General features: G+C 59.6%; 1 protein-coding gene across 1 annotated transcript in view; it reads left to right on the top strand.

Annotated features, from left to right (window-relative positions):
- The window catches only part of CHCHD6 (coiled-coil-helix-coiled-coil-helix domain containing 6), a 204,046-nt gene that overhangs the window by 21,881 nt on the left and 154,703 nt on the right, over positions 1–27,462 (top strand). Inside the window, exons 2-4 of the mRNA XM_056129578.1 lie at positions 2,040–2,145; positions 7,353–7,425; positions 9,101–9,242. Of these exons, the coding sequence (XP_055985553.1) occupies positions 2,040–2,145; positions 7,353–7,425; positions 9,101–9,242 (321 nt within the window). The remainder of the gene's footprint in view (positions 1–2,039; positions 2,146–7,352; positions 7,426–9,100; positions 9,243–27,462) is intronic.

Below are 27,462 nucleotides of genomic sequence, written 5' to 3'. Positions count from 1 at the left end.
GTCAGTCCAGGGCCCGAGGCCACGCCCAGCGATGTTGAGAGGGGGACCCCGAGCGGTGTTGGGGGTCAGACGGGGGGCCAGCTGGCTGCGAAACACGGATCTCAGCCCTGTCTGTCTCTTAGCTCATTTGGTAATTGGGTCGTTTTTCTCTATTACCGAGTAGCGAGAGTGGTTCTTTTTTTTTTTTTCTTTTTGGGTCACACCTGGCGATGCACAGGGGTTACCCCTGGCTCTGCACTCAGGAGTTACTCCTGGCGGTGCTCAGGGGACCATGTGGGATGCTGGGAATCGAACCCGGGTCGGCCGCGTGCAAGGCAAACGCCCACCCACTGTGCTATTGCTCCAGCCCCGAGAGTAGTTCTTTTTAAAAAAAAAAAAATCACCTTCCTTATCAGATATGAGCCGCCAGAGTTTCCTCTCATGCTGTGGGCTGTCGGTTCATGTGCTCGTGTCCTTTGATGCACAAAACGTTTTTTTCCTGTCTCCTGCTGAGCCAGAGGGAGGGTCTCAGTGGGAGGCGTGAACTCTGCCACTGTGCCCTGGCTGTCCCTGGCCCGGAACTTGGTCACGTCAATGAAGCCCACGAATCTGGTTCTTCCTGTGGCATCATATCTACGAATCCATCATGGGGAGCCAGGGTCGTGGTTTGCCCCCTGTGGTTTCTTCTAAGAAATTAGTCATTTTAGGTGACGTTTAGGTTTCGGGTTGGCTCCGTGTTGGTTTTGTGTGACATCCTTGTTCGGTGCCGGGGCCCCACTGGGCTTCCCGTGGTGCTGGCATCGGGGACTCGGGCCTGTCCTCTAGCATGGCCCCTGGTGGGACCCTTCCCGGCCCCTTGTTGCTGCTGTGTGCACCAGGACGGGGGGTGGGGGGGGTAATTGGGTGGTGGCGTGGGGTCCCCACCAGTGGCGCCCTGGGGTGATGCTGGCCTCCACCATCCCAGGCAGGCGCTCTGCTTCGAGGCACATCCTCACCTGATGGCATCTGTCTTTTCACAGCGTCGAGACAGATGAAGAATTTCGTGGCCCAGAGTAACCGACGGTGCGCCCTGGGCGCTCAGCCCTGTCTCAGTGGCACCTGGAGGCTCCCCGCCCCCGAGCCTGTGGCGTCTTTCCTGCCTGAGCGGGGCCGGTTGCTACCCCGAGGCGGCTCCTTTTCCTTCCTTTCCTCGCAGTTTCCTCTGTGCTTAGGGGGGAGCCCTTCCCTGGCCAAGGGCCCGCGTGGGCAGCTGCCCACGTCGTCGTCAGCGTCTTCCCCTCCTCTGTGCTTTACGAGGCCGTCCCCATATTAGGCTCTTAATAAATATTTACTGAAGTGAACCCTTAAGGGTTTTTTTTATTCCGGATTTATCCCTCGCTTGCTATTTCATTTCAGTAAATGGTTTTATGACACCCTCATGCCTCTTTCACTTTGTCTCAAATGAAGGAGAGCTTTGGTTATCCCATCTCCACGAGGGGGAGGTGAAGGTGACAGGAGGCCCGCGGTGTGGTGATGGGGGGCGGGGGGCACGGGACGTGGAGCCCAGGTACCTGGCCAGGTGTCCCGTTAGGACGGGGCAGGTGGACATTACCGGTGGACATTACCGTAATTCCCCGAGAGGCAGCGCACACGTGTGCTCACGGGGCAGGCTGGTGGGGCAAGGAGAGGTGATGCCCTAGGAGGGGATCACGGGGTGGGGGTCGCCCAGATGTCCCCAAAGGAAGGTCAGGATCTGGACGGGGGATTAGGTCTGGGGAGGGCACAGGAACCGCCTCACGAGTTCAGCAGCATCGGGTGCCACTGAGGCAGGCGGAGCAGTGTGGCTGCGGAAGAAGGTGCTGGAGCTCCCCTGGGCCAGACTGCCGGCCTTCGGTGTGGTGCTCGGTGGGTCACCGGTGCTGGCACCAGAGGGATCCCCTAGGGATCTGGGTCTCTCCAACTGGTCTTTGGGGAGCGGCATGGAGTAGGGGTGGTGGGTGTGGGCGCGGGGGATGGGGTGGTCTTCATCTGCTTGGGTTTCCAGAGTGACACTTGCCCCCCCCCCCGTCTCCCTCCCTCAGCTGTCGGAGAGTGTGGTCAACCGCATGAAGGACCCCAAAGCTGGACACCCGGCTCCGTCCGTTCCTCCGCCTGCTGCCGGGGGCACCTCCAAAGGCCGGGAGAAAGGTACGATGGGAGCAAGGGGGGCAGGGTGGGGTGGGGTGGGGAGGAGAGGCGGCAGGCTAGCGCCCACGGGACCCGCAGGAGAGCCCCATCCCCGGGCCGGGGCCAGCGGGCAGCGCAGCCAGCTTGAACGGGCTCCCCGCACCTCCTGTCGGGTTTCTCTTGGAGCTGAGGGGCCAGGCCTGAGCTTCAGAGGTCATGCAGGGGGTGATCGCATCCTGGGACCTGCATGTATGGTTCCCTGAGCACTGTGGGGTGTGGCTCAGCCCACGCCTGCCCTCGCAGAAGGAAGAAATAAGGCCCAAGGGCAGGGTGACCCCAGAAAGGTGCTGTCTGAGAGGCTCCCTGCCCCGTGCTGCTGCCGGGCTCGAGGGGACTGCATTAGGCGGGAGGGAGTGGACGGCTTGGATGCAGCTCTCTGGCCATGGGGGTCCCCGGCCTGGCTCCTGGGCTTCCTGGGGTCCCGGCAGGCTGCTTGACTCTGCTCCTGCCCCCACCAGGTGTGGCGTGATGTGTTCCCTCCTCCTTGGAGCCCGTGACACACGGCAGCATCTGTGTTGTTCTCCTTCCTGATGGCCAAGAACAGAAATGGTTTTATTTATTTATTTATTTTAGATTTTTATTAGTGAAACACCACGAGGTACAGTTGTAGACTAACAAATTTTTGTGCTTGGGTTTCAGTTATACAATGATCGAGTACCCATCCCTCCACCAGTGCCCATTTTCCACCACCATGGGTCCCAGTATCCCTCCCACCCCCCAGCCCATCCCGCTTCTGTGGCAGAACATTCCCTTTTGTTCTCTCTCTCCTTTTGGGTGCTGTGGTTTGCAAGAGAGGCACTGAGTGGCAGTCATATCCGGTCTATAGTCTACTTTCAGCATGCATCTCCCATCCTGGGAGGATCCTCCCAAACACCCTTTATGTGGTGCTCCCTTCTCTATCTGAGCTGCCTTTTCCCCCTAGCATGTGCAGCTGGCCTCCAAGCCATGGAGTGAACCTTCTGGTACTTATCTCGGCTATCAGAAATGGTTTTAGAGAGGAAACCTGTCAGGTGCCGGACGCAGGCAGCTGCTTCCACAGAATGTTCTTGGAACCGTCCTGGCTGTGTCCTTTCTCTCAAGGACTCCCCCCTCCGTCGCTGGCCTGAGGGGCCCTGGTGCTCTGGGGAGCTGGTGCCCCTCTCCCCGCCCCCCCCCCCGTGTCTGTCCCTGTGGTCCTCAGCGCGTGCCCCTGCCATATGCCAAGTGTCTCTCCCGTAAAGCGGGGAAGGCAGGGACTGGGGCCGGTGGTCTCAGCCCTGCCTTCTGGTGGTGCCTTCTGTGCCTGGTGCCTGCAGCGCACGGGGTGACCTGGACCGCCAACCCTCAGCACTGTCTGCCCATAAGGTGCCCGGCTGGAAGCAGAGAGCTGATGGTGACAGGAACCCGCTTTCCAGAAACGCCTCCCAGGCTCAGCATGTCTCTGGTGGCAGTGACTTCCTGCTTGGGGAAGGACTTCAACAGGAGATGACCTTTGACCTGGGATCTGAAAGGTGGAGGGCTGAGGGCTGGAGTGATAGCATAGCGGGTAGAGCATTTGTCTTGCACACGGCTTACCCAGGTTTGATTCCCAGCATCCCATATGGTCCCCTGAGCACCGCCAGGAGTAATTCCTGAGTGCAGAGCTAGGAGTAACCCCCGTGACCCAAAAAACCACAAACACTGGGCTGGAAGCTGGCGTGATAGCACAGTGGGTAGGGCATTTGCCTTGCACGTGGCTTACCCGGGTTTGATTCCCAGCATCCCATAAGGTCCCCTGAGTACCGCCAGAAGTAATTCTTGAGTGCAGAGCTAGGAGTAAACCCCTGTGACCCAAAAACACAAACACACACTGTCCTCCCATTGTTCATCGATTTGCTCGAGTGGGCTCAGTAACGTCTCCATTTTGAGACTTGTTACTGTGTTTGGCATATTGAATATATCATGGGTAGCTTGCCAGGCTTTGCCGTGCGAGCGAGATAGTCTCGGTAGCTTGCCGGGTTCTCTGAGAGGGGCAGAGGAATCGAACCCCACTCGGCCGGGCTGGCTGTGTGCAAGGTAAATACCCTACCGCTGTGCTGTCGCTCCAGCTCTGTGACCCAAGGGATGGGTACTCAATCATTGTACAACTGAAACCCAAGCACAAAAATTTGTAAGTCTACAACTGTACCTCATGGTGTCTCACTAATAAAAATTAAAAAAAAGCAAAAAGAATAAAAATAAATAAAGAAGTAAAGGTTTGGGACTAGTGGAGAGACGGTTTGGGCCTGGAGTCTGCAGCCTGGCCTGGGACCGGGTGGGTGGTGCCGGGCACCACAGCCTTCCTGCCCACCAGTCCTGAGTTGTGTTCCAAGCACTGGAGGTCCCCGCCTCCTGTGCCTGCATTGGGACCCACCCTGACTGCTCTAGTGCCTGTCCTTGACTGGGCTCTGTGCCCCAGGAAGACGTGCTCCTGCCCAGGAGCCCGGGGGGCTGGGGAGCGCCCCTGACGGATGGGAAGGCTCCCAGAGGAGTCTGGCATGACGCGGTGAACTTCAGCAAACCGGGATGGACTGCGGAGAGGAAGAAAGCCGTGAAAGAGAAGCAGAAGTTGCCCACCTCTGTTACACACCGATTGGTTTGCGCTTGCAAGATAAAAGAATCATTTGTTTCAGTTTGGGTCGGTTTTGGCCATCGGGCAAGAATAGAGCTTTCATTTGTCTTCGGTTTCCGTTGTGACCAAGTGTTTCCCCGTTGCAAGGACGAGGGCGAGTGTTGCGTTTCTAAACGCAGAAAAATAGTCCACGTAAATGCAGATAAATAGTCCGTGTAAACGGCCCGTTCTTGGGGTCGACTCACTTAAAGATATTTTTACTTGGACGATCAATGCTCGCTTTCCTTGTCGTGATGGAATAGAATCAGGTGAGAGGAAGAAATTGGAATTAACTCCGTGTGTCATCTCAGGTCCCCAAGATAAACTTTAGAGGCAATGAAAAGACTTGAGTATAAGATTCAGGGCTGGGAGAGATGGTGCAGCGGGCAGGGCGCCCGCCCCGCATGTGCCCGCCCCAGCACCCAGTATGGTCCCCCGAGACCCTCCAGGTGTGAGTCCTGAGCATCTCCGGGTGTGCCTTCCACAAAGGAAGAAGAGGATCAAAGCCATAAAAAGGTAACTCAGGGCCCGGGTGCTGTGACTCGGGGCATGCGAGCCTCGCATTCGTGAGACCCTCCCAGTGCCCCGGGTCCCTGGCTGGCTCTGTGGCCCTGGTGGCTGCCCACAGTACAGGCCCAGGAAGCGCCCCGCCCAGTGAGCACCACACCCCATGGGATAGCTGCCACCTGCTGGCTGGGGAGGCCTGCTGTCCCCCCCACTCCCCAAAAAGGTGCACTAGGAGGGAGCCTGGGTGAGCCCCCCCCCCCAGGGAAGGAGCCCTAAGCCCTGAGCGAGGCCCTGGGGAAGCTGGTCAGAAGCCGGAGACCCCTCAGAAAAAGGGGGTTTAGGGGGCTGGAGCAATAGCACAGTGGGTAGAGCATTTGCTTTGCACGAGGCTGACCCAGGTTCGATTCCCAGCATCCCATGTGGTCCCCTGAGCACTGTCAGGGGTAATTCCTGAGTACAGAGCCAGGAGTAACCCTGTGCATTGCCAGGTGTGACCCAAAAAGCAAAAAAATAAAATAAAAAGGGGGTTGGAAAATGGATAATGACGGTGGGGCGGGCCCGGCGGTCTCCACCAGGGTCACCTGCGGGTGCCTAATGAACCTGAAGTCTCTGCTCTGTTCTCTCTGCTGTGTACAGATGCCACGAAGAAAGCTCCAGGTAGAAAGCGGGCATGAGAAATTCACAGCATACTGGGATTCGTGGTGGTGGAAAATGGGCACTGGTGGAGGGATGGGTACTTGATCATTGTATAATTGAAACTCAAGCACAAATTTCTAAGTCTACAACTGTACCTCATGGTGTTTCACTGATAAAAATTTTTAAAAAAGCAATTCACAGCAGCTTAAAGCAGGACAGCGGCACTAGTCTGAGGCAGGACTTATGAGTGTGGGCACACTTGGACCTCGCGGTCTGTGAAGCACAGATGAGCGTGTTCGGCGATGGCGAGGGCATGGGGTATGAGTCGCTGAGCAAGAGGATCCGTCGTCTTAGGAAACACAGAGCTCTTCCGGATCTCTTAAGATCACCCAATGGAAAATGCACCGTTGTCCGTGGCCGTGTGACCTGATGCCGGCGGTGCTAATGAGTGCAAGACACACGTCAGGGACATAACCGGTGACTTGCCTCACCTGTAGAAGGCCCAAGTTTGGTCCCTGGCTCTGCATCAGACTCGAAAGGAAAAAGCGTGCTGGCTGGATTCCAGAGACATATTAAATGCTCAGAGTCCCAGGGGGCGAGGAGGGTGCCTGGGACCGGATATGGGATCCTTCATGGAAGGCGGGGGAGTGGATTGTGGGCACTTTCCCCGCAGTGGGCGGGAGAGGCCTGTACCGTTAAAGGAGGGACCCCCTGATAATGGGGAACGCTCTGACTCCAGTGAATAACAGGGAATAGGCCGCCGCCTGGCCCAGGGAGCCGCTGGTGTAGGCCTCGGTGGTGTTTGGCTGCCCGGGACCCCTCCCTTCCTGAGGCCTGGCTGGCTGGTGGGCGTGTTCTTGCCTTCTTTCGAGGTGCTGCCCGGAGGCTCGGGGGCCTCCCTCCACATTTGTGCTTTTGGCTCGGTCTGCTTCTTGGGGTGGGGGTGGTGAGTGGCCGCCCCATGCTGCCCTCATTGCAGCCAGGGACTCGGGCCTGCATGGGTGCAGGGTGGGAGAGTAGCCCGAAGCTTTCGGCAGCACAGAGCAGAGTGGGGGGTAGCATAGAGGGGATTCGTGGGGACGTGTGGTTGGGTGAAGGTGGGTCTATGACACCCCGCCGGCGGGCTCATGTGGGTCAAGGTGAGACGGGGTGCCTGCCTCATTCTGGACCAGAGATCTGGAGAGGGGGTGCATGTGACCCCCTCCCCCTCCGAAAGCAGTGCTTGCCTGCCTGTGGCCCCCCGTATTTCAGGGGTGATGGAGACCCCGGGCCGGGCGCTCAGGTGGAGCGTGTGCCACTGGACACTCCTCCTCCCCCTGCCTGGGTCCCCTGGAGCCGGGCTGTGTCCTGGGTCCATCTAGAGGCTCCCACCGGTGGCTGCCGGCTGCTGCTGACAGCCTCTGTCCTTACTTTGCAGGCTCCAGATCGCCCAAGCCCGAGCCCCGCGCCGGGCAGCAGCCCCCAGGGGTGGATGAGGATCTCTTCAAGAGGTAAGCCCTGGGCCCGCCTCTGCAGTTCCCCCCACCACCAGGCACCCCTCCCTCCCTGCCCCGTCCTCTCCCCTATTGTCTTCTCTGTTCATTTCACGTAGGCTGCCTGGCAACCCTGCATAGAGGTGGCGCTGGTCCTTGAACCCCATAGAGGCACGGGGCAGTGACCCGTGGATGCTCTTCAGACCTCCTCAGAACTCTCTCTGCAAAGGGGCTGGAGCAGTAGCGCGGTGGGGAGGGCGTTTGCCTTGGATGCAGTTGGCCTGTGTTCGATCCCCGATATCCCATGTAGTCCCCCGAGCCCTGCCAGATGCGATTCCTGGGCACAGGCAGGAGTAAACCTGGAGCATTACCAGGTGTGGTCCCCAGACGGAACCAAACAAACAAACAAACAGAAACTCTCCTTGAAGAGCTGGGCAGGATGAGATCGCCGAGTGGGGACCCCCCCCTTGTGCCTGAGCAGGCCGGTGCTGGGATAGGGGGCGCCCCCAGGTGTGCCATTACCCCCCCCAACTCCCTCTTAATAGTTTTTTTGTTTGTTGCTTTTTGGGTCACACCCAGCGATGCTCAGGGAATTACTCCTGGCGGTGCTCGGGGACCATACGGGTCAGCCACCTGCAAGGCAAACTCCCTCCCCACAGTGCCATCGCTCCAGCCCCTCCCTCTTAATGTTTTCTTTCTTCCAAATGCTCCCCCACCCCAGGGGTAGGAGTTAGGTCTTTGTAACTTTATCGTCTTGCCATTTTCACCTAGTTTTAAATGATCGTTTTTATGTGTCGTGTTTGTTTTTGTAAGCATTTTTTTTTTTATTGTTAAAAGTGTTACTTAAAGTTCTTCATTTTGGGGCTGGAGCGATAGCACAGTGGGTAGGGCGTTTGCTGTGCACGCGGCCGACCTGGGTTCAATTCCCAGCATCCCATATGGTCCCCTGAGCACTGCCAGGAGTAATTGCTGAGTGCAGAGCCAGGAGTAACCCCTGAGCATCGCCGGGTGTGACCCCCCAAAATAATAATAATAAAAAAAAGTTCTTCATTTTATTTTATTAAAAATGGTGGGGTTTTTTTTGGGGGGGGGCAACACCTGGAGGTGGTCAGGGCCTACCCCTGGCTCTCACTTCCGGTTGGGGCTCAGGAACCCAGGAGGGGTTCTGGGACTGGAACCTGAGTTGGCTGCCTGCAAGGCAAACAACCTTTTTTGGTCCCCACCACCTGCGACTCCCGCCCCACACTTCTCCATCGAAAGTTTTCATCCACAGACAAACCAAAGGGCCCACATTCGAACGCCCTGCCATACTGTTGCCAGCCTCCGATAGACCCGATTTTCCTTATATTGGGCATTTGAGTTATTGGACATTTCTCCCGCAGGAATAAGTGGTTCAGCTATGAGCATCTTAGCGCTGTCAACTTCCTCCTCTCTTTGGAATTACTGCACACGGCTAGAAATACGTTGGGGGTGGGTGCACACGCAGGCTATTTTAGTCGACAACCCCCTCCCCCCAGCTCCTGGAGAGGAGGGGCTCCCGTCCCCTGCGCCTTTGGGTGCACCCCGGTTGTGCCAGTCCCACTTGCCCTGGGCTGCTTCCTCGCCCCCCCAGACCCCCTCACCCCACCCCCAGGCCACCTTCCGCCCGGCGTACCCTTGGCGCGTGCTTCTTCCTGCGCTCTCCTTGTCATAGGTATAAGCAGGAGCAGGCCACGTTCCAGGACGAGCTGACCCAGCTGGCCAAGCAGGAGAGAGAGGCGGGCCGGAAACCGCGGCGCCCGTCCCTGCCGAAGGGCGAGGGCGGCGACCACGAGAAGCCGGCATCCCTGCCGCTGGTGAGTGCCGTGCCCACCGCCTCCCCAGGGGGCCCGCGCCACTGTCGGCGTGTCCTCAGCCTGCCCCCTGTGGGCTCGGGCTCCGTGGGGGTCCTGTAGGTGGCGCGTGTCTGTGGGAAGGACTGGGAGGTGTGGCGAGGGCGGTGGGATGGGGGTCAGGTCCGTGGCCACAGCTGGGGTGCAGGCCGCACCTGCTTTGGCGGGACCACATGGGGGAGTGTGCAGGGAGCAGAAGCAAGGCTCGCTGCCCAGGACTGGGCATGTTCCCAGAAGGTTCTGGAAGTGCTCGGTCACCGCATCCTTGTCAAGGGTCTCTGGGCTGGCGGGCGCTGTCAGGCAGCTGCTCCCCACTGCCCTTGGGGCTCAGCAGGCCCGCGGTGGTGGCAGGGGGCCCATATCTTCTCCTGCCGGAGGCTTGTCTCCCACCATACCCGGCAATGCTCAGGGCTCGCTCCTGGCTCTGCACTTGGGAATTACTCCTGGTGGTGCTCAGGGAGTCGTGTGGGATGCTGGGGATCGAACCCGGGTCAGCGGCAACCATGGCCCGCTCCCTGCCTCACTCCGGCCCCATTGTGGGTCATCTCGGTGAGTTGGCGGTTCTGGGGCCAGCTTCCTCTTTGGGAACGACGCCTCTCCTCTTGGCTGTGGGCGTGTGGGTTCTGGACACTGCGCCCGGGTGCCGCCGAGGCGAACCCCTCTCTGGGGACCCTCAGTGAGTGAGTGAGTGAGTGAGGGGGTCTGCCGGACCTGGGCTGCTGACCAGGCTGGTGGCTGCTGCTCTGCCTCTGTCCCCTGCTCTCAGGGGACTGGCCACACACCGGCACCTACCGACCACCCTCCCGGGTGACGTTCCCGGCCTGGTTTCTGTTCCTCGGTGCTGTGGCAGAGGGAGGTGCTGTGGTCTGGACAGATGCAGAATGAGCTGATCATAGGGGGATGTGGGTGTCGGCGGTTGCGGGGCCGCGCCTTGATGTTGAGTAAGCCCAGGGCAGCTGCCCACATAGGGCCGCTGGGCTAGAGGTGGTCTTTGCACTGTGTGGGGTGGGCGATAGGGAGAGGGGTGGGGCCTGGCCGGGGGGCGGGAGGGGGTGTAGGCGGGGGGGGGGGGGTGGGGGCGGCTTTCTCTCCTCGTCTGAGTCTGCCTGGTGCTGGACCGAGGGAGCCTGGGGGCAGGGCACCCCACCACAGGGCATGAGGGTCACCCAGCCGCCTCCAGCTGGAGCTCCCCCTTCCTCCCCCCCCCCCCCGCCCCCTCAGGCCGCCTTCCTGCAGTATTGATTTCTTTACTCTTCTGCATGAGGGACGATTCCACTCATTACTGGGGAAAGTTCATAAAACTAATGGCAGGAAAAGGTAATCATTTTTACGGCCTCCTCTGACGGCTGGAGGCTTGTTTCCTGCCCTCAGTGTGGCCAACGCCACTGCCGTCTGTCGTGTGTGTGTGTGTGTGTGTGTGTGTGTGTGTGTGTGTGTGTGTTTCCGGCCATTCGAAGGTCTCTGGGTCCCTCTCTGCGGGGGAGAAAGTTGGTGGTGGTGGGGGCAGCTTCCTGGGAGACATAGGAAGCCGTGGAGTGGTGGTGCCAACAGGCAGAGCTTCTCGGCCCGATGGGCCGCGGCAGGAGAAGCAGAAACTCCTCTGGGCAGGGGCTCTGCCTGATGGGGTCCAGATACATGTCCGGGACCCGTGCTGGAAGGGGATGGTCTCCTCTCTCCCCTTCGTGTCCCTTCGTCACTCTCCTCTCCTCTCCTCTCCTCTCCTCTCCTCTCCTCTCCTCTCCTCTCCTCTCCTCTCCTCTCCTCTCCTCTCCCCTCCTCTCCTCTCCCCTCCCCTCCCCTCCCCTCCCCTCCCCTCCCCTCCCCTCCCCTCCGCTCCCCTCCCCCCTCCTCCCCTCCCCTTCCCTCCCTTCCCCTCCCCTCCCCACCTCTCCTCTCCTCTCTTCTCTTCTCCTTTTCTTCCCTATATTCCTGCTCCCTGGAGCGATAGTACAGTGGGTAGGGCACTTGCCTGGCGTGCGGCCGACCCAGGTGCTCTCACCACAGATGGTCCACTGACCCCCTACAGAAGTGAAGCCTGAGCACAGAGCCAGAAGTCAGCCTGCCCAGAGCTGCAGGCATCAGAGTACTCGGCATCTGTGTTGTAGGCCTCTGCTTGTGTGGCAGGTATCTGGGTAGTATGTATCTGTCTGTGTAGTGGGCATCTGCGTAGCAGGCATATGTGTAGCGTGTATCTGTGTGTGTATCAGGCATGTGTGTAGTACATATCTGTGTAGTACCTATCTGTGGAGCCAGCATCAGTGTAGTGTGTATCTGTGTCACAGTCATCTGTGTTGCAGGCATCTGTGTCGTACATATCTGTGTAGTAGGCCTCTGAATAGTGGGCATCTGTGTAGTATGTAGTATGTACCTATCTGTAGTAGGCATCTGTGTAGTAGGTATCTGTGTAGCATGCATCCATGGAGTACGTATGTATCTGTGTCATAGGCATCCATGTAGCAGACATCCGTGTAGTATGTGTCTGTCCATGTAGCAGGCATCCGTGTAGTACGTATCTGTCTGTGACGTATGCATCACAGGCCCCTGAGCAGTGGACATCCTGATCATCAGCTGGTGAAGTCATTGACCTTTGCCCTCAGCCCAGCCCCTCTCCCCTCTGAGTGTGTGTGTGTGTGTGTGTGTGTGTGTGTTTCCGGCCACTCTGCAGGGGAGAAAACTCTGGGTGGGATGGAAGCTTCCAGTCCTCCAAACCCGACATGGGTGCCTGAGGCTCCCCCCCCCACCCCGGCTCATCCGGGGCTCAGCGGGCCCCTCTGCTGCCTTCTTCCCGCCATCCCAGCATCCCAGCTGCCGCTCGCAGTTCTGATTTCTGAATAAGCCGAAGAAAACCTTTTGGTGCAGTGGTAGCTGGTGTCACCTGGGAAGAATTTCTTTATCTCTGGACTTTGGGTTTCGCCTGCTGCAGGGTGCAGCCTTGGTGCCTGAGGAAGCGGAAGTGTCCCTGGCTGGACGGCAGAGGTGGGCGCAGCTCAGGGAGCTAGCTGCTTGGCCTGTTTCATGGTGAACCGGGCCTGCCCTCATCTTCCCGGATTCAGCTCAGGTGGAGATCTTTTTTTTTTTTTAATGTTGTTTTTTATTATTATTATTTTTTTCTTTTTGGGTCATACCTGGCGGTGCACAGGGGTTACTCCTGGCTCTGCACTCAGGAGTTACTCCTGGCGGTGCTCAGGGGACCATATGGGATGCTGAGGATCGAACCCGGGTAAGCCGCGTGCAAGGCAAATGCCCTGCCCACTGTGCTATCTCTCCAAAAAGATCTCAGGTGGAGATCTTTTTTTTTTTTAAATGTAGGAGTACTGCTATTTATTCAGCCACTGATTAGCTGATTGAATTGGGCATGAACTCCACCTTACCTTTTTTTTTCCATTTTTTATAATTTTATTTATTGAATCACCATGAGAGCAGTTACAAAGCTTTCGGGTTTAAGTCTTGGTCGTACAATGAAACACCCGTACCTTCACCAGGGCCCATTCTCCACCCCCAAAAACCCAGGTATACCCCCATCCCACAACCTCCTCGTACCTATGGGGCAGATGATTTCCACATTACTCTAGCTCTACTTTGATTACATTCAATATTTTGACACCAGACCCACCATTATTATTTGGGATTTCACCCCAACACTCAGATCTGCCAAAAAAGGCAACAGTAGACAATTTGTTTTCCATTGTTGGTTATGAATAACATATGATATCGTGTGGCTGCAGTAGTGGCCGCACGATTTTGAAATTCGGAAACCTTAACAATTAAATCTGGAGGGATTTCTGCCAAAACCTGCTGGGTTCTGAGATTTGTTCCTGAGTCTCTGGGATCATGGCCGTTAAGCAGCTTGATCAGGAGCCAGAAAGGCTGTTCATGGGTGGCGACTCAGGGTCTTATTGGGACGAAGAGGAAAGGGTCGGCTCCACCCCCATCCCGTGAGGCCCCACGTGTGTGGTTACTGCAGGCCCAAATCAGGTGGAGATCTTGAGGGGACGGAAAGCTGCAGACACGAGATCGCCACCCAGAGCCCCTCTCAGGTTGGGTTCTTGGCGTCTCATGGGGTTTCGCATTTTTCATCTTTTATTTTAAAAATATTTTTGGGCATCCACATCTCATACTCGACACCACTGATTTCCCAAGACAAGGGCTTAATGGCTCCAGGGTGAGATACCAACAGTCTTCACACACTTTCCTCTAAGGAAACTTTTGGGGATCATTTTTAGGTCATTTGTTATTCATAACAAGCACTACAAGATAAATTATGTAGGTTCTGCTTTGGAGACAGGTTTTGGGGGTCAGGGTGGAAACATTCGAAATATGGTGCTGGGAATTGGTGCTCGAATATTAAATGTAATAAATTATTGTGAACAGCTTTATAAAAATAAATAAAATTTTAAAATACGTATATATATGTCCATATATATATATTTAGGTTAGATAAGGATTGATAAACTTCCTTTGTAAAGAGCCAGATAGCAAATCTTTCAGGCTTTTTGCAGGTTGCATATGGTCCCTGTCACTTTGTATTTGTTGTGTTTTTTACTGCTCTGAAAACATAATGATCACTTTACAGCAAGAACTCTTGAGCACCACCAGCTGTAGCCCAAACCTTCCCCCCCACCACTAAACAACAACTGTAACAACAGTAGCAACAACAGTCTAACTGTTGAGCTGTCGAGTACCACCAGCGGCCAGCGGTATCGTGCCAGAGACTCACAGAAACTTTTGCGTCTGGCTGTTCCTTCCTGCCCCAATTCCGGGCAAGTGAATGGGTGAGTGGGGGGCTGAGGGGGTCAGCGAGGTTAGACGAGGCAGCACCGACTGCTCTGTTACCTGGCCAACCCAGGGACTCTCCAGGGCCTGCTGGGTCACGCCCAGCCGTGCTTGGAGGGGAGCAGGTGATGCCAGGGATCGAACTGCCCCCCAGTGTCCAGCGGCCCCTGTGATAGTCAGGAGAGAATTTTATGCTAGTTTTTTTTTTTTAACAAAATCTTTCTTTTTTGGTTTTGGGCCACACCCGACAGTGCTCAGGGTTTACTCCTGGCTCTGTGCTCAGGGCTCACTCCTGGCAGGCTCTGGAGATCCTATGCAGTGCCGGGGACTGAACCCGGGTCCGCTGCATATAGGGCAAAGGCCTTTCTCGCGGTCCTCTTGCTCCGGCCCACGCTTCCTATTCGTTTTACACGTCCATCCCAGTGCTTTGGTGTTGGCCAGAGACTGGGCCACCAGCCGTGAGTCATCCTTCTTGACATAGTCACACGGCTCTCCTCTCTTGTCCTGAGCATCTGTGCCACACACAGGCCACCGTCACTCACGGGGGGTCGCCATGCCGACCCTGAAGACACTTTGGTTTCCCACTTTCTTGGAAGCAGCCAGGGCTGTGGGCTGTGGACCGTGTGCCGCGGCGGCTGCCCCGGTGCCCCCTGAGAGGTCTGGGGCGGCCATGGGCCCACACGAGGAGGGTGTTTGCTCCCGAGCTGGCACCAGTGCCCAGTGGCATCTAACCCCGACACTGTCTCCCAGGCCCTCTGGTATGTTTGAGCTACAGTCAGGAGAGAGCTTTTGCTAGTTATTTATTTATTTATTTATTTATTTATTGCTTTTTGGGTCACACCCGGCAATGCACAGGGGTTCCTCCTGGCTCTGCACTCAGGAATTACTCCTGGCAGTGCTCGGGGGATCATATGGGATGCGGGAATCGAACCCGGGTCGGCCGCGTGCAAGGCAAATGCCCTACCTGCTGTGCTATCTCTCCAGCCCCTATGCTAGTTTTTAAAAAAAAAAAAAAATTTTTTTTCTTTTTCTGGTTTTGGGCCACCCCCAGCAGTGCTCGGTGTTTGCTCCTGGCTCTGTGCTCAGGGCTCACTCCTGGCGGCCTCTGGGCTCTGTGGATTCTCCTGAGCTTCCCCCTTGACTCCTGCTGTACGTGCACTTGACGTTGTTTCTCCCCCTCCTCTGCAGAAACGACTCGCCTTTTGCTGCACGCGATCTTTCCCTGCGGATCTTTTAGGCCTTTTTATCACAGAATTCAGAACTCTGGTTGTTCCTACATCAGGGCTAAGCTTCTGTTGGGTGAAGTGTTTCTCTGTGCTGGACCACAGCCCGTTTCTTTAGACTGTTTGGGCCACACCCGGCAGTGCTCAGGTGGACCATGTGTGGGGCAGGGGGCTGGGGCTGTGGGGGGATTTGAATCGAACCGAACCGGGTCCGGCCAGAGTCAAAGCAGGCACCTCAACCCCTGTATTATCTCTCGGACTCTGGGTCGTGTGTTTTGACATCTTAGAGGTGCGGCGATTTCTGGAGACGTTGGCGTGTCAGAACGTTGGGAACCTGGGCGCTGGAGCCCGTGACCGGAAGTGGCCCCTCCTCAGGAAGGACCAAGAGGAGGAGGCTGGGTGGGGGCTGGGTGGCGTCCCAGTGGGCTCGGTTCTGGCTCTGTGGTGGGTTCAGCTTCGAGCTCCAGGATCTGGCCCACCGCGGGCATCATCTATGCTTTCCTGCCTGCCCAATGGTACCGGTCACCCCCACTTCTGTGTCCTCCTTTCAGCTGCCCACAAGGGGCCTGGAGGACAGTGGGTGTGTCTCTGCCCTCTTCCCCCCTGCCTGTTTCTCAGGTGTTAGCGCCCCCCACACCCGGGGCGGGGCGGGGGGGGGGGGTAGGCCCCCCTCAGTTCTCCTGCCAGGCCCTGAGTCCTTTCAATAAAGTAATTAAGGAGGAAGATTGTCAGGACCAATACCAGAATTATCTCCTCCTTCCCTTTTATTGTCACCGGCTAGAGCATCCTTCATGCCCCAAGGCCCGTGACAGCCTGTGACTGCCTTCCTCTCTGTCCCAGTGCAGCAGCAGCAGCAGCAGCGACCCCAGCCCCGACCCCAGGTCCTCCCCTGGCCCCAGGGTTAAGGGCCCTCCCCCCAGCTGACCCCCTTGGGCCCCTTCACAACCCGGTTCCTCCATTGTGCGGAGCATCTCATTGTGTGGGGCAGTTGCTCCGATTGGCTGGAGCCTGACCGCAGCTGCCAGGCCTCTGGGTGACTTCCTCATTAAGGGCTAATAACCCGGCCTGGTGCTTATAGGACCTGACACTTTCTGGAGAAAGGAAAACAGCCCCACCAGAGGAAACGGTCCAGCGGTCTTTCCGCCGTGTGCACAGCGGGACATGCGTCTTCATCCCGTTTCTCGCGTGGTGTCCGAGCTGGGCTGGAGGGTGGGTGGGGTCGAGAGGGCAGACCTGGCTGGGCTAGGGCCCATGGGTGGCCCCTCCGTCCATGGGGGGCGGTCTGGCGAGGGCCCCTAGCGCGTGGTTCGGGGGCTCCTTTTGGTGTTTGGTGGGGCTGTTTTCGGCTCCGTGAGCAGCGGTTGCCTCCAGGGGCGCCCGGGGGGACCAAGTGGTGCACCTCTGTGCCATCTCTCTGGCTGGCAGGCAGGGGTGCCTCCTGGCCCCTGGGCATTCCAGGCTGTGCTCATGTTCTTCCGGGGTAGTGAGCCGGGTGGGGGCCACGTCCATCCGGGACTCTGCTCTGTGGCAGGGCTCCCTTCTCTGACAGTCAGGAAAGCCGTCACTGCAGCCAGGGAACCCGTGTCACAGGGCCCTACTGCTGCCTGACCTCCAGGTTTGCTGGAGGGGCCTCTGCGCCACAGGGTGGTGGCAGGTGTCACCAGGCAGGACAGCCACCCTCCCGGCTGCGCGTGTGGGTGCGGAAGGAGGGTCCCTGCCTGCTTTGCTGCTGGGGGAGCAGACATCCTCCCTGCAACTTGACTCTGTCTGAGCTTCCCGGCCAGCACTGGCCTCTTCGGGTCACCTGGTAGCTGGTAAAATTCCCTCTTCTTTTTTGGGGGGGTAAGGAGGGCTGGAACGATAGCACAGCAGGTAAAGGCGTGTGACTTGGACACTGCCAACCCAGGTTTGATTCCTCTATCCCTCTTGGAGAGCCTGGCAAGCTCCCTATGGGGTATTTGACATGCCAAAAACAATAACAAGTCTCACAGTGGAGATGTTACCGGTGCCCACTTGAGCAAATTGATGAACAATGGGAGGACAGTGCTACAGTGCTTTTTTTTTTTTTTTAGCTTTTTTGGGTCACACCCGGCAATGCTCAGGGGTTTACTCCAGACTCTGCACTTAGAAATTATTCCTGGCAGTGCTTGGGGGACCATATGGGATGCTGGGAATCGAACCTGGGTCAGCCGTGTGGAAGGCAAATGCCCTCCCTGCTGTGCTATCGCTCCAGCCCCAGAACGCCCGCTCCTGTCTCACCCCAGAAACCAGTGGGTTCCTCTCTGCTGTCGGCACTGTGGCTGAGGCCGGCGCTGGAGACCATGGGCCAGACTCACACTGTGATGCCGGACTGACACAGAGCCAATGGCCTCAGGGGGACCCTGGCCCTTCCTACAGGGGGTCCGGGAAGGCAGACTGTGCCATCAGGGATGTGCCCCATGCGGGACGGATGGCTTCACGCGGGGGCAGCTCCCTATCCGTAGTAACCTCGAGAGAAGGTCGGTGTCCAGCACCGTGGGGAGGAGGTGACTGTCCACCACCAATGTCTGGAGGGGCCAGGAAGCGTGCTCGGTGGGGGAAGCTGTGGCTAAAGCCAAGTGCGATGGTGAGATGGGGGTGTGCCAAGGTGCCCATCGGCCCACCAGCACTTGGGACTGAGAGAATGCATGTGTCCGGGTCTCTGGAGGTCCCAGTAGATCTGGAAGTGAGGGGACTCTCCAACTTCGGGGCCCAGTCAAAGCGGAAGGTGGGACTCCCCCACTCCTGGGGAGAGCCTCACTCTGGGAACTTCGTGGGGAAGACACAGTTTCAGCGCTGAGGGCGCCAGAGCTGTTTCTGCCCGTGGAGGAAGGTCGGGCACTTTGGGGGAGAGGAGGTGTGCGCGCTGAGTGCCTTTTCCTCCAAAACGGTGGCTTGCCAAGCAGGTTTTGCCGCCTGGGCAGTCCTGGAGTCATCCTCCGTGCCGCCTCACGCATCTGCTGCTGCCTTGGCGGCCCCTTCGTGGCGCAGGTGACCTCTGCTGGGTGCTGACGGGCGCTGGAAATCCTCATTAGCCGCTAACTTTGTTAGGCAAATGGCTGATTGCCACTCCATTCCCGGTGTCATTGCTTCTAATTAGCAGATCGCATGTCTATGAGAATGTCTGCTAGCACCAGGGATGAGCTAAAGAGGCCGACAGCTGGGTTGGATCTGGAGAGAACGAGTGAAGGAAGCGTTTTCTCCTCAGCCAGGCTCCTTGGCCTCCCTGCGTCGGATGGGTCCCTGGGGTTCCGAGCTGCCAGCTGCCTTGGAAAAGCCCACCTGGCCAGGGTGAGTGGAGCCTTGTCATGGAGACAGCAGGTGGCATCACGCAGACCCTCGCGTGGGGCCTGGTGCAAAGCGGGGGGCCCCGGCTGAGGCTTTTGGCCGGTCATATTGGGAGTGGGCCATGACATGTGCCTCACACGGCAGGCAGCAGCCTCAGAACTGTAGTCCCCCCCATGGCTGAGTCCTGAGGAAGCCCCCGTGGGGGCGGCCTTCCTCCTCTGAGGGGCCCACCCTGCTCTCTGGCTTTCTGGAGAGCCTGGGTGTGGGGCGTTATGTCCTAACATCCTACCCCAGTGGAGGGAGAGTCGGGGAGTGTGAGGAAGAGTAAGGGAGAGTGAAGAGTGAGGGAGTGAAGGAGTATGAAGGAGAGTGAGGGAGTGTGAGGTAGAGTGAAGGAGAGTGAGTGTGAGGGAGAGTGAGGGAGAGTGAGGGAGAGTGAGGGAGAGTGAGGGAGATTGAGGGAGTGTGAGGGAGAGTGAGGGAGTGTGAGGGAGAGTGAGGGAGTGTGAGGGAGAGTGAGGGAGGGTGAGGGAGAGTGAGGGAGTGTGAGGGAGGGTGAGGGAGAGTGAGGGAGAGTGAGGGAGTATGGGGGAGTGGGGGGAGAGTGAGGCAGTGTGAGGGAAAGTGAAGGAGTGTGAGGAAGAGTGAGGGAGAGAGAGTGTGAGGGAGAATGAGGGAGTGTGAGGGAGGGTGAGGGAGGGTGAGGGAGAGTGAGGGAGGGTGAGGGAGGGTGAGGGAGAGTGAGGGAGGGTGAGGGAGGGTGAGGGAGAGTGAGGGAGTATGGGGGAGTGGGGGCAGAGTGAGGGAGTCTGAGGGAAAGTGAAGGAGTGTGAGGAAGAGTGAGGGAGAGAGAGAGTGTGAGGGAGAGTGAGGGAGTGTGAGGGAGATTGAGGGAGTGTGAGGGAGAGTGAGGGAGTGTGAGGGAGATTGAGGGAGTGTGAGGGAGAGTGAGGGAGTGTGAGGGAGAGTGAGGGAGGGTGAGGGAGAGTGAGGGAGAATGAGGGAGTATGGGGGAGTGGGGGGAGACTGAGGGAGTGTGAGGGAAAGTGAAGGAGTGTGAGGAAGAGTGAGGGAGAGAGAGGGTGAGGGAGGGTGAGGGAGAGTGAGGGAGGGTGAGGGAGGGTGAGGGAGTGTGAGGGAGAGTGAGGGAGTGTGAGGGAGATTGAGGGAGTGTGAGGGAGAGTGAGGGAGTGTGAGGGAGAGTGAGGGAGGGTGAGGGAGAGTGAGGGAGAATGAGGGAGTATGGGGGAGTGGGGGGAGACTGAGGGAGTGTGAGGGAAAGTGAAGGAGTGTGAGGAAGAGTGAGGGAGAGAGAGGGTGAGGGAGGGTGAGGGAGGGTGAGGGAGAGTGAGGGAGGGTGAGGGAGGGTGAGGGAGGGTGAGGGAGGGTGAGGGAGGGTGAGGGAGAGTGAGGGAGTATGGGGGAGTGGGGGGAGAGTGAGGGAGCGTGAGGGAAAGTGAAGGAGTGTGAGGAAGAGTGAGGGAGAGAGAGAGTGTGAGGGAGAGTGAGGGAGTGTGAGGGAGAGTGAGGGAGGGTGAGGGAGAGTGAGGGAGGGTGAGGGAGAGTGAGGGAGGGTGAGGGAGGGTGAGGGTGAGGGAGAGTGAGGGAGTATGGGGGAGTGGGGGGAGAGTGAGGGGAGTGTGAGGGAAAGTGAAGGAGTGTGAGGAAGAGTGAGGGAGAGAGAGTGTGAGGGAGAGTGAGGGAGAGTGAGGGAGTGTGAGGGAGAGTGAGGGAGGGTGAGGGAGGGTGAGGGTGAGGGAGAGTGAGGGAGTATGGGGGAGTGGGGGGAGAGTGAGGGAGTGTGAGGGAAAGTGGAGTGTGAGGGAGTGTGAGGGAGAGTGAGGGAGGGTGAGGGAGGGTGAGGGAGAGTGAGGGAGGGTGAGGGAGAGTGAGGGAGGGTGAGGGAGAGTGAGGGAGGGTGAGGGAGAGTGAGGGAGTATGGGGGAGTGGGGGGAGAGTGAGGGAGTGTGAGGGAAAGTGAAGGAGTGTGAGGAAGAGTGAGGGAGAGAGAGTGTGAGGGAGAGTGAGGGAGTGTGAGGGAGAGGGAGGGAGGGTGAGGGAGGGTGAGGGAGAGTGAGGGAGGCTGAGGGAGGGTGAGGGTGAGGGAGAGTGAGGGAGTATGGGAGAGTGGGGGGAGAGTGAGGGAGTGTGAGGGAAAGTGAAGGAGTGTGAGGAAGAGTGAGGGAGAGAGAGTGTGAGGGAGAGTGAGGGAGTGTGAGGGAGAGGGAGGGAGGGTGAGGGAGGGTGAGGGAGAGTGAGGGAGGGTGAGGGAGGGTGAGGGTGAGGGAGAGTGAGGGAGTATGGGGGAGTGGGGGGAGAGTGAGGGAGTGTGAGGAAAAGTGAAGGAGTGTGAGGAAGAGTGAGGGAGAGAGAGAGTGTGAGGGAGGGTGAGGGAGAGTGAAGGAGGGTGAGGGAGAGTGAGGGAGGGTGAGGGAGAGTGAGGGAGGGTGAGGGAGGGTGAGGGTGAGGGAGGGTGAGGGAGGGTGAGGGTGAGGGAGAGTGAGGGAGTATGGGGGAGTGGGGGGAGAGTGAGGGAGTGTGAGGGAAAGTGAAGGAGTGTGAGGAAGAGTGAGGGAGAGAGAGAGTGTGAGGGAGAGTGAGGGAGAGTGAGGGAGTGTGAGGAAGAGTGAGGGAGAGAGAGTGTGAGGGAGAGTGAGGGAGTGAAGGAATGTGAAGGAGAGTGAGGGAGTGTGAGGGAGTGTGCGGAACAACAAAGGAGTGTGAGGTAGAAAGATGGGAGCGCCTGGGCCCTCATGCCCCCCTCCTTCCCCACTTCATGGTTGATGAGGAGAGAAGGCAGAGCTGGCCCTCTCAGAGGGACTGTGCTCCTGACCTATCACCGAGTTCGGTCTCGGTTCCCTCGGGCACCCCAGGGACCCTCTCAGCCACAGTCTTTGCTGCCTCATGGGACATTGGATGCTTCCCTGACTGCCCGCCTGGGCCTCTTCCCCCAACATGGCCAGCCCAAGACCGGGCAGCTACCCGTTCTGGCAGGCGCTTGTGCTCTGCGCGCCCGTCCTGGGCCTGGGAGGGTTGGCGTGAGCCCTGGGCTGGCGGAGCCGCTGCCACTCGTCCCTGGATAAGATGAGTGGGTCCCAGCCCCCTACTCTTGGAGGCACCTTCTCTCCGAAGTGTGCAGTGGGAGGGGTCTGGTGGGCAGGCTCTGGGCATTTGCTGGGACTGGGCTCAGGGTGTGAGGGTAGATCACTGGGGGGCTGGCTTGGTCTCCAAGCATGGGGTCCCTCGAGCTCCTGGGGCTGTTCCCACGCCTTCCCGTCCACCCTGGCTCCTGGGGCCTCCAGCCTCGGCCCTCTGCTGCCCACTCCGTCCCCATCCCGGCGCCCCTCCTCGGGCCTGGCCGTGGGAGTGTCACACGTGCCGGCAAGGCTCAGCAGAAGTGCCTCCCCTCCGTTCCCGGGCTCCCAAGTGTCAGACAATGTCGAACACGGGGCCCATTCTCTAGCTGACTGGTCGGACACGATGTCGGCACCTTATCTTCGCGCCGACACACGCTGGACATTAATAGAAATGCACCGCCCGGCACCCGCGCGGAATTTCAAGCAGCCGTGCGGCCCCATGCCTGGAGAGCCTTTTGTGTGCTTAACCTCTTCCGGAGAGGCTGGTGATGGGAAGGCGAGGGCCGTGAGTGGGCCACCGGGGGCCTGGCGGGCGCCTTCTCTTCCTTTCTTCCCGCTTCCCGTTCCCCCTTCTGGATTCTCTGCTGGCGTTTCCCTGAGTTTTGCGCCCAAGGATGGAGCTTAGCCACCTGCCAGCTCTCATTTAATCCACTGCTGACAGGCCTGCCTTGGGGGGTGGAGGGACTGCGGGGGTCCCTGGTGGGGATTGGTGGTGGGAGCGGGGGGCGGGGGGCTTGCCACCACCTCTGTCTGGGTTATTGCATCCTGGGTCATTCTTTTTGTTTGTCTGTTTTTTTTTTTTTATTTTTGCTTTTTGGGTCACACCCGGCGATGCTCATTCAGGAATCACTCCTGGCGGGGCTCGGGGGACCGTGTGGGATGCTGAGAATCCTGGCGGGGCTCGGGGGACCCTGTGGTATGCTGGGAATCGAACCTGGGTCGGTCATGTTCGAGGCAAACGCCCTCCCTGCTGTGCTATCGCTCAGGCCTGCATCCTGGGTCATTCTTACCATGAGCAAGTACGTCACTTTCGGACTGTGCCCGGCCACTGAGCACCCTGACTTCTCTTTTTTTTGGAGGGGGGGTCACACCCAGCGGTGCTCAGGGGTTACTCCTGGCTCTGCACTCAGGAAGTACCCCTGGCGGTGCTCAGGGGACCATATGGGAGGCTGGGAATCGAACCTGGGTCGGCCGCGTGCATGGCAAATGCCCTACCCGCTGTGCTATCGCTCCAGCCCTGACCCTGACTTCCCTTGCAGACCTCCCTGCCTCTACCTTCCCCCGTCAGCTGGGGAGCCTTGCCCTCACAGCACCCACAGCAGCGGGAGCCTTGCCCTCTCCTTCCTGGCTGGTTAATGCCACGAGAGAGACGGTGGAGGTGCCAATTCCCCTCCTTCCCAGACACCGTCCCCCGTCAGCAGAGAACCCTGATGGGTGTGTGCGGTGCCAAGGATTGAGCTGAGTGCTCCCTGCTGAGCGCCCTCCTGCTCCCTACTGGCTAATCCCCCATCCCTTGGCTAATCCCCCATCCCTTGCCACGCACTGATACCTGATGCCTCTTTCCTCAATTAATACCCGATCCCTTGTGACTTGGTACTTCCCTCAAGGGAAGAAGGAAGACCCAATCCCTCTTCTCTCTGTACTGGGCCAATACCTGATCCTTTGCCCGTCGGTACTCAGTTAATACTGGATCCCTCTTCCCTCGGCACCTCGTTAATACCCTAACCCTCTTTCCACCCCCCCCACTAATACCTGCTCTCTCATCCCTCAGTGCTCAGTTAATACCCGATTCCTCTTCCTTCTGCAGATGATTATTTGCCACCCCTCTTCCCTCCATATTTGGTTAGTGCTTGATCTCCCCACCACCCAGTGCCTGGCCCCTCTTCTCTCCGTGCTCGGTCACGTACTCTGTGGCCGCCTCTGCGGTCTCTGCCCTCCAGCCCACACTCATTTGCTGAGGGCAGGAAGGCCAGTGCGCAGACATGGTGTGGTCTCGGCCTTGCTGGAGCCCAGGGCCGGAGGGCCGGACTGCGGGAAGGAGGAGCGTTTGGCGTAGTCAAAGGCAGCGGTTGGGACCTCCTACGCGGAGGCAGAGGCCGAGCAGGGCTGCTCCCGGGAACTGAGGCTGGATGTGAGGCCTGACGGACCTGCCCAGGGGAGAGGGCACTAGCCCAGGGGAAGGGACCAGCCCCCAGAGGGGCTGGCTGGGGAGGGGCTGGGGACCGTGTGGCCAGGCAGAGAGCTGAGGGAGGGCCCTGTGGGCAGGAGGGACCTGGGGTCCCGCTCACGTGGGGGCCTATGAGGTTTCACAGAGGGTCTGCGGGTGTGCCATCGAGTAGGCAGAGCTGTTGGGGTGATGGAAGGGAAGCCCTGCCAGGGGCCAGTGTGATTGGGGCGAGCAGCTGGGGCTTGGCTGTCCCTGGGGTGCGGGGAGCGTGTCCTGGCTGTGGTGGGGTGCGGGGTAACGTGCCCTGGCTATGTTCGGGTGCGGGTTAGCTTGTCCTAGCCGTGTAGGGGTGTCAGGAGCGTGTCCTGGCCCTGTTGGGGTGTTGGGAGTGCGTACTGGCCATCTTTGTTGGGGTGTTGGGAGTGTGTGTGTGTCTGGCCGTGTTGGGGTGCTGGGAGTGTGTCCTGGCTGTGTTGGGGTGTCAAGAGCATGTCCTGGCCGTGTTGGGGTGTGGGGAGCATGTCTGGCTATGTTGGGGTGTCAGGAGCGTGTCCTGGCCGTGTTGGGGTGTCAGGAGCATGTCCTGGCCGTGTTGGGGTGTCGGGAGCGTGTCCTCGCTGTTTTGGGGTGTCGGGAGCGTGTCCTGGTCATGTTGGGGTGTCAGGAACGTTTACTAGCCATCTGTGTTGGGGTGCAGGAAGCGTGTCCTGGCCGTGTTGGGGTGTCAGGAGCGTGTACTGGTCGTCTGTGTTGGGGTGTGGGGAGCGTGTCCTGGCCGTGTTGGGGTGTCGGGAGCATGTCCTGGCCGTGTTGGGGTGTGGGGAGCGTGTCCTGACCGTGCCGTTGCCTGTTGTGAAATGTACTCTTTGTCCATGTTCATGCATCTCATGTAGAGGTGGGGTGGGGGCCCAGGCTGGGTGGGGCCCCCTTTCTGGGAGGGAGGGCCCCCGCTTCCCGTAGGCTCTCAGGGAATGCAGCAGGACTGGGTCCCCAGTGGAGGTGGGGAGGTGGGTGTGGACGGTGGGACATCTGGGACATGGGCCCTTGCTCCACAGACACCTGCCCCTGGCTGGGCCTCTCTCCAGCCCTGTGGTGCCTCAGGCCGGGCCGCTCAGGAGAGCCAGGCAGGGCCAGGCCAGGTGGGGGAGGGAAGCCAGCCCGTGAGGCTGCGGGGGTGTTTGGGGGCACGCGGGGAGGTTCCCGCAGCCGTCGGTCACCTTGATTGCCCCTTCCTTGAGCTCAACTGGCCATCCAGGCTCCCGGGAGCTCTCCACCGCGTGTCTGCTGGACGGGGCAGGCCACGGGGCGCTTCCCGGCCATCTGTCCCTGGCGGTTGCTGGCACTAGGAAGCCATTGTCCAGTAGGTCAGATGGAGGAGCCCGGACTCCTCCAGGACTGGGCTTCCCCCTGGCAGAGGGATCCGGAGGAGGAGGGGACTGAGTCCGGACCAAGCCAGCTGGTCCCTGGGGCCTGGCCATCACGCAGGGTTCGGCCCTGGCACCCCCCAGCCCCCACCTCGAGTCAGCAGAGCCGCCACCCAGCCTGAGTGCTGATTCCCTCCGCAATGAGCCTGAACTTCCCCCAGCCCAGCTCCAGCCAGCCCATTAGTACTGCCCCATCTGTCACCATAAGCGGGAAGTTCCTCTAACAGGTGGGCCGGCAGCTCTCCCGTGCTAATGAGGGATCAATGACATTCCTTGGGGACTCGGGGACTCGGGGGCCCTCCGTCCCTCACAGGCCCACGCCTGACCTCTGGGGGCACCAGCCCGCAGCTGACCACTGGCGGTTGGTGCCCCGGCTGGCCCCCAGCGAGACCCTCTCCCCATGTGCGGAGGAGGGGGTGGGGGCGGAGCTGGGGGCCCCAGGGGGTGTCGGTCTCCCCAGCTGCCCTGTGTTCTTGTCTGCTGCGAAGACTCGCAGGCCAGTGGGGGGCCGGTTCTCCCGTGTCGGTGGGCTTCGCCCCACGTTCCATCCTTGCCTCGCTTCCCCCCGAGGCACGGCCTCTTCTGGGAACCCTGGCAGGAAGCAGACTGGGCTTTTTTCAGGGTGCAGGTTTCGGGGGAGGGGCTCACCCAGTGTGCTCGGGGCTGACTGGAGATGCTTGGAGTGTGTTGGGGGGGCGGGGCCGGGGAACCCTCTGTGGCGCCCGGGATTTGAACTGGCGGCTCCGAGGCGCAAACTGGAGCTTCCCCGCCCGGCACGGAACTCCTCCTCCTCCCAGTGACCCGGCTCGGAGATGTGTCCCTCGTCCGCCCTCCCCCTCCTCCTGTGTCAGGGGTCTTGCTCCCCCGCTTGTCTCTGGGGGTCCCGAGAGGCTGGGTGCCCACCCCATCTTGGCGGGGTGCCAGCGAGATGTCCATTCAGCCGTCCCAGCTCGTGAAGGTCCAAGGGGCAGTGCCCTTCCCAGGTGGCCGCCCGACCTGCCTTTGACCAAGTCCTTCTCTCCAAAGCCCCCCCTGCCCCTCCCGGGGGACATCTCCTGCTGCCCAGTAAAGCGTCTGCTGGGCTGAGGAAGGCTCAGGGCTTGGTGTTTGTGGTGGGCTGTGTGGAAGGGGGAGGCCACCTCCTGCCCAGTGCCTGGGTGCGGCCCGGCTGTGGCAGGTGCCCCGCAGAGCCTGCTGTTGCTCTGTCCCCTGGCCACCATGTGGGCGTGGCGGGGGGGGAATGCCCGGGGCCCCCTGCCCATGAAGGCCAGTGGCGGCTTTGTCCTGAGCCACCTCTGGCCTGCGCGTCGGGCCCACTAGGTGGCAGTGTTGGGCCACTGGTTCCGAGCATGGGGGCGCCCGGCTTTGGGGCCCTGGCCTGGAAGGGGTGTGGGGGGGCCTCCCCTGCCCCGCGCCCTTCCAGGCTGGGATCCAGCTGCGAAGAAGGCTCGAGGGCCCTTTGCCCCCGGCCAGCCGCTCCTCCACCCCTTCCCCTCCCAGCATGGGGCGCTCTAGGCTTTGGCCTTTGTCTGAACCCTGCCGCCTCCCTTTGTTGCCGCAGCTGACTGGGCTGATGGCAGATGACCAGTAAAGGGGTGGGGGGGGGACGGGACACATCTTCCTCTTGTGGGAGTCCTTCCCTTCGCCTCATACAGAAAGTTGCTGCCGGCCGGCTGTGGCTGTGGTACGGGGAACGCTGGGGAGAGTTCCAAGCCGGGGGACGCGGTGGAGACTCTCGGGGAGCTGGGCCGGGAGGGACCCCGTGTCTTCCTGGGTGGCCTCCCCACGCACACCGGGTGTCCGAGCCCAGTGGGGCTCTCTGGACCCCGCTGAGGTCTTTTCCGGGCCGGCAGATGGGAGGGGTCCGCCACGCGCCTCCCCGGGAGCTGGTCGCACCCCCCTCCTGCGCCTTCTTCTCCTTGGCTCTCGTTTGCAAAACAAGCAGATTCTGACTGTCTTGTGGGCGGATGGACACGCCGCCGGGAGTGTTTGGCAGCCGGGGAGACTTGGCAGGGGCGGCCGAGGGGCCAGTGATGCCCTGCCCTTCCCCGGGGAGACTCTCTGTCGGGTTTAGGGACTCCTGAGCACAGATCGCCCCGTCGCTCCGGGCTGCTGGGACCCGAGGGCCCTCAGCAGGAGGAGGAGCCGGCAGGG

This window comes from Sorex fumeus, unplaced genomic scaffold (genome assembly GCF_029834395.1).
Source record: "Sorex fumeus unplaced genomic scaffold, SorFum_2.1 ptg000072l, whole genome shotgun sequence".
NCBI classification, from domain to species: domain Eukaryota; kingdom Metazoa; phylum Chordata; class Mammalia; order Eulipotyphla; family Soricidae; genus Sorex; species Sorex fumeus.
The sequence above is the reverse complement of the archived record's forward strand: the minus strand, read 5'-3'. Positions and strand labels throughout refer to the sequence as shown.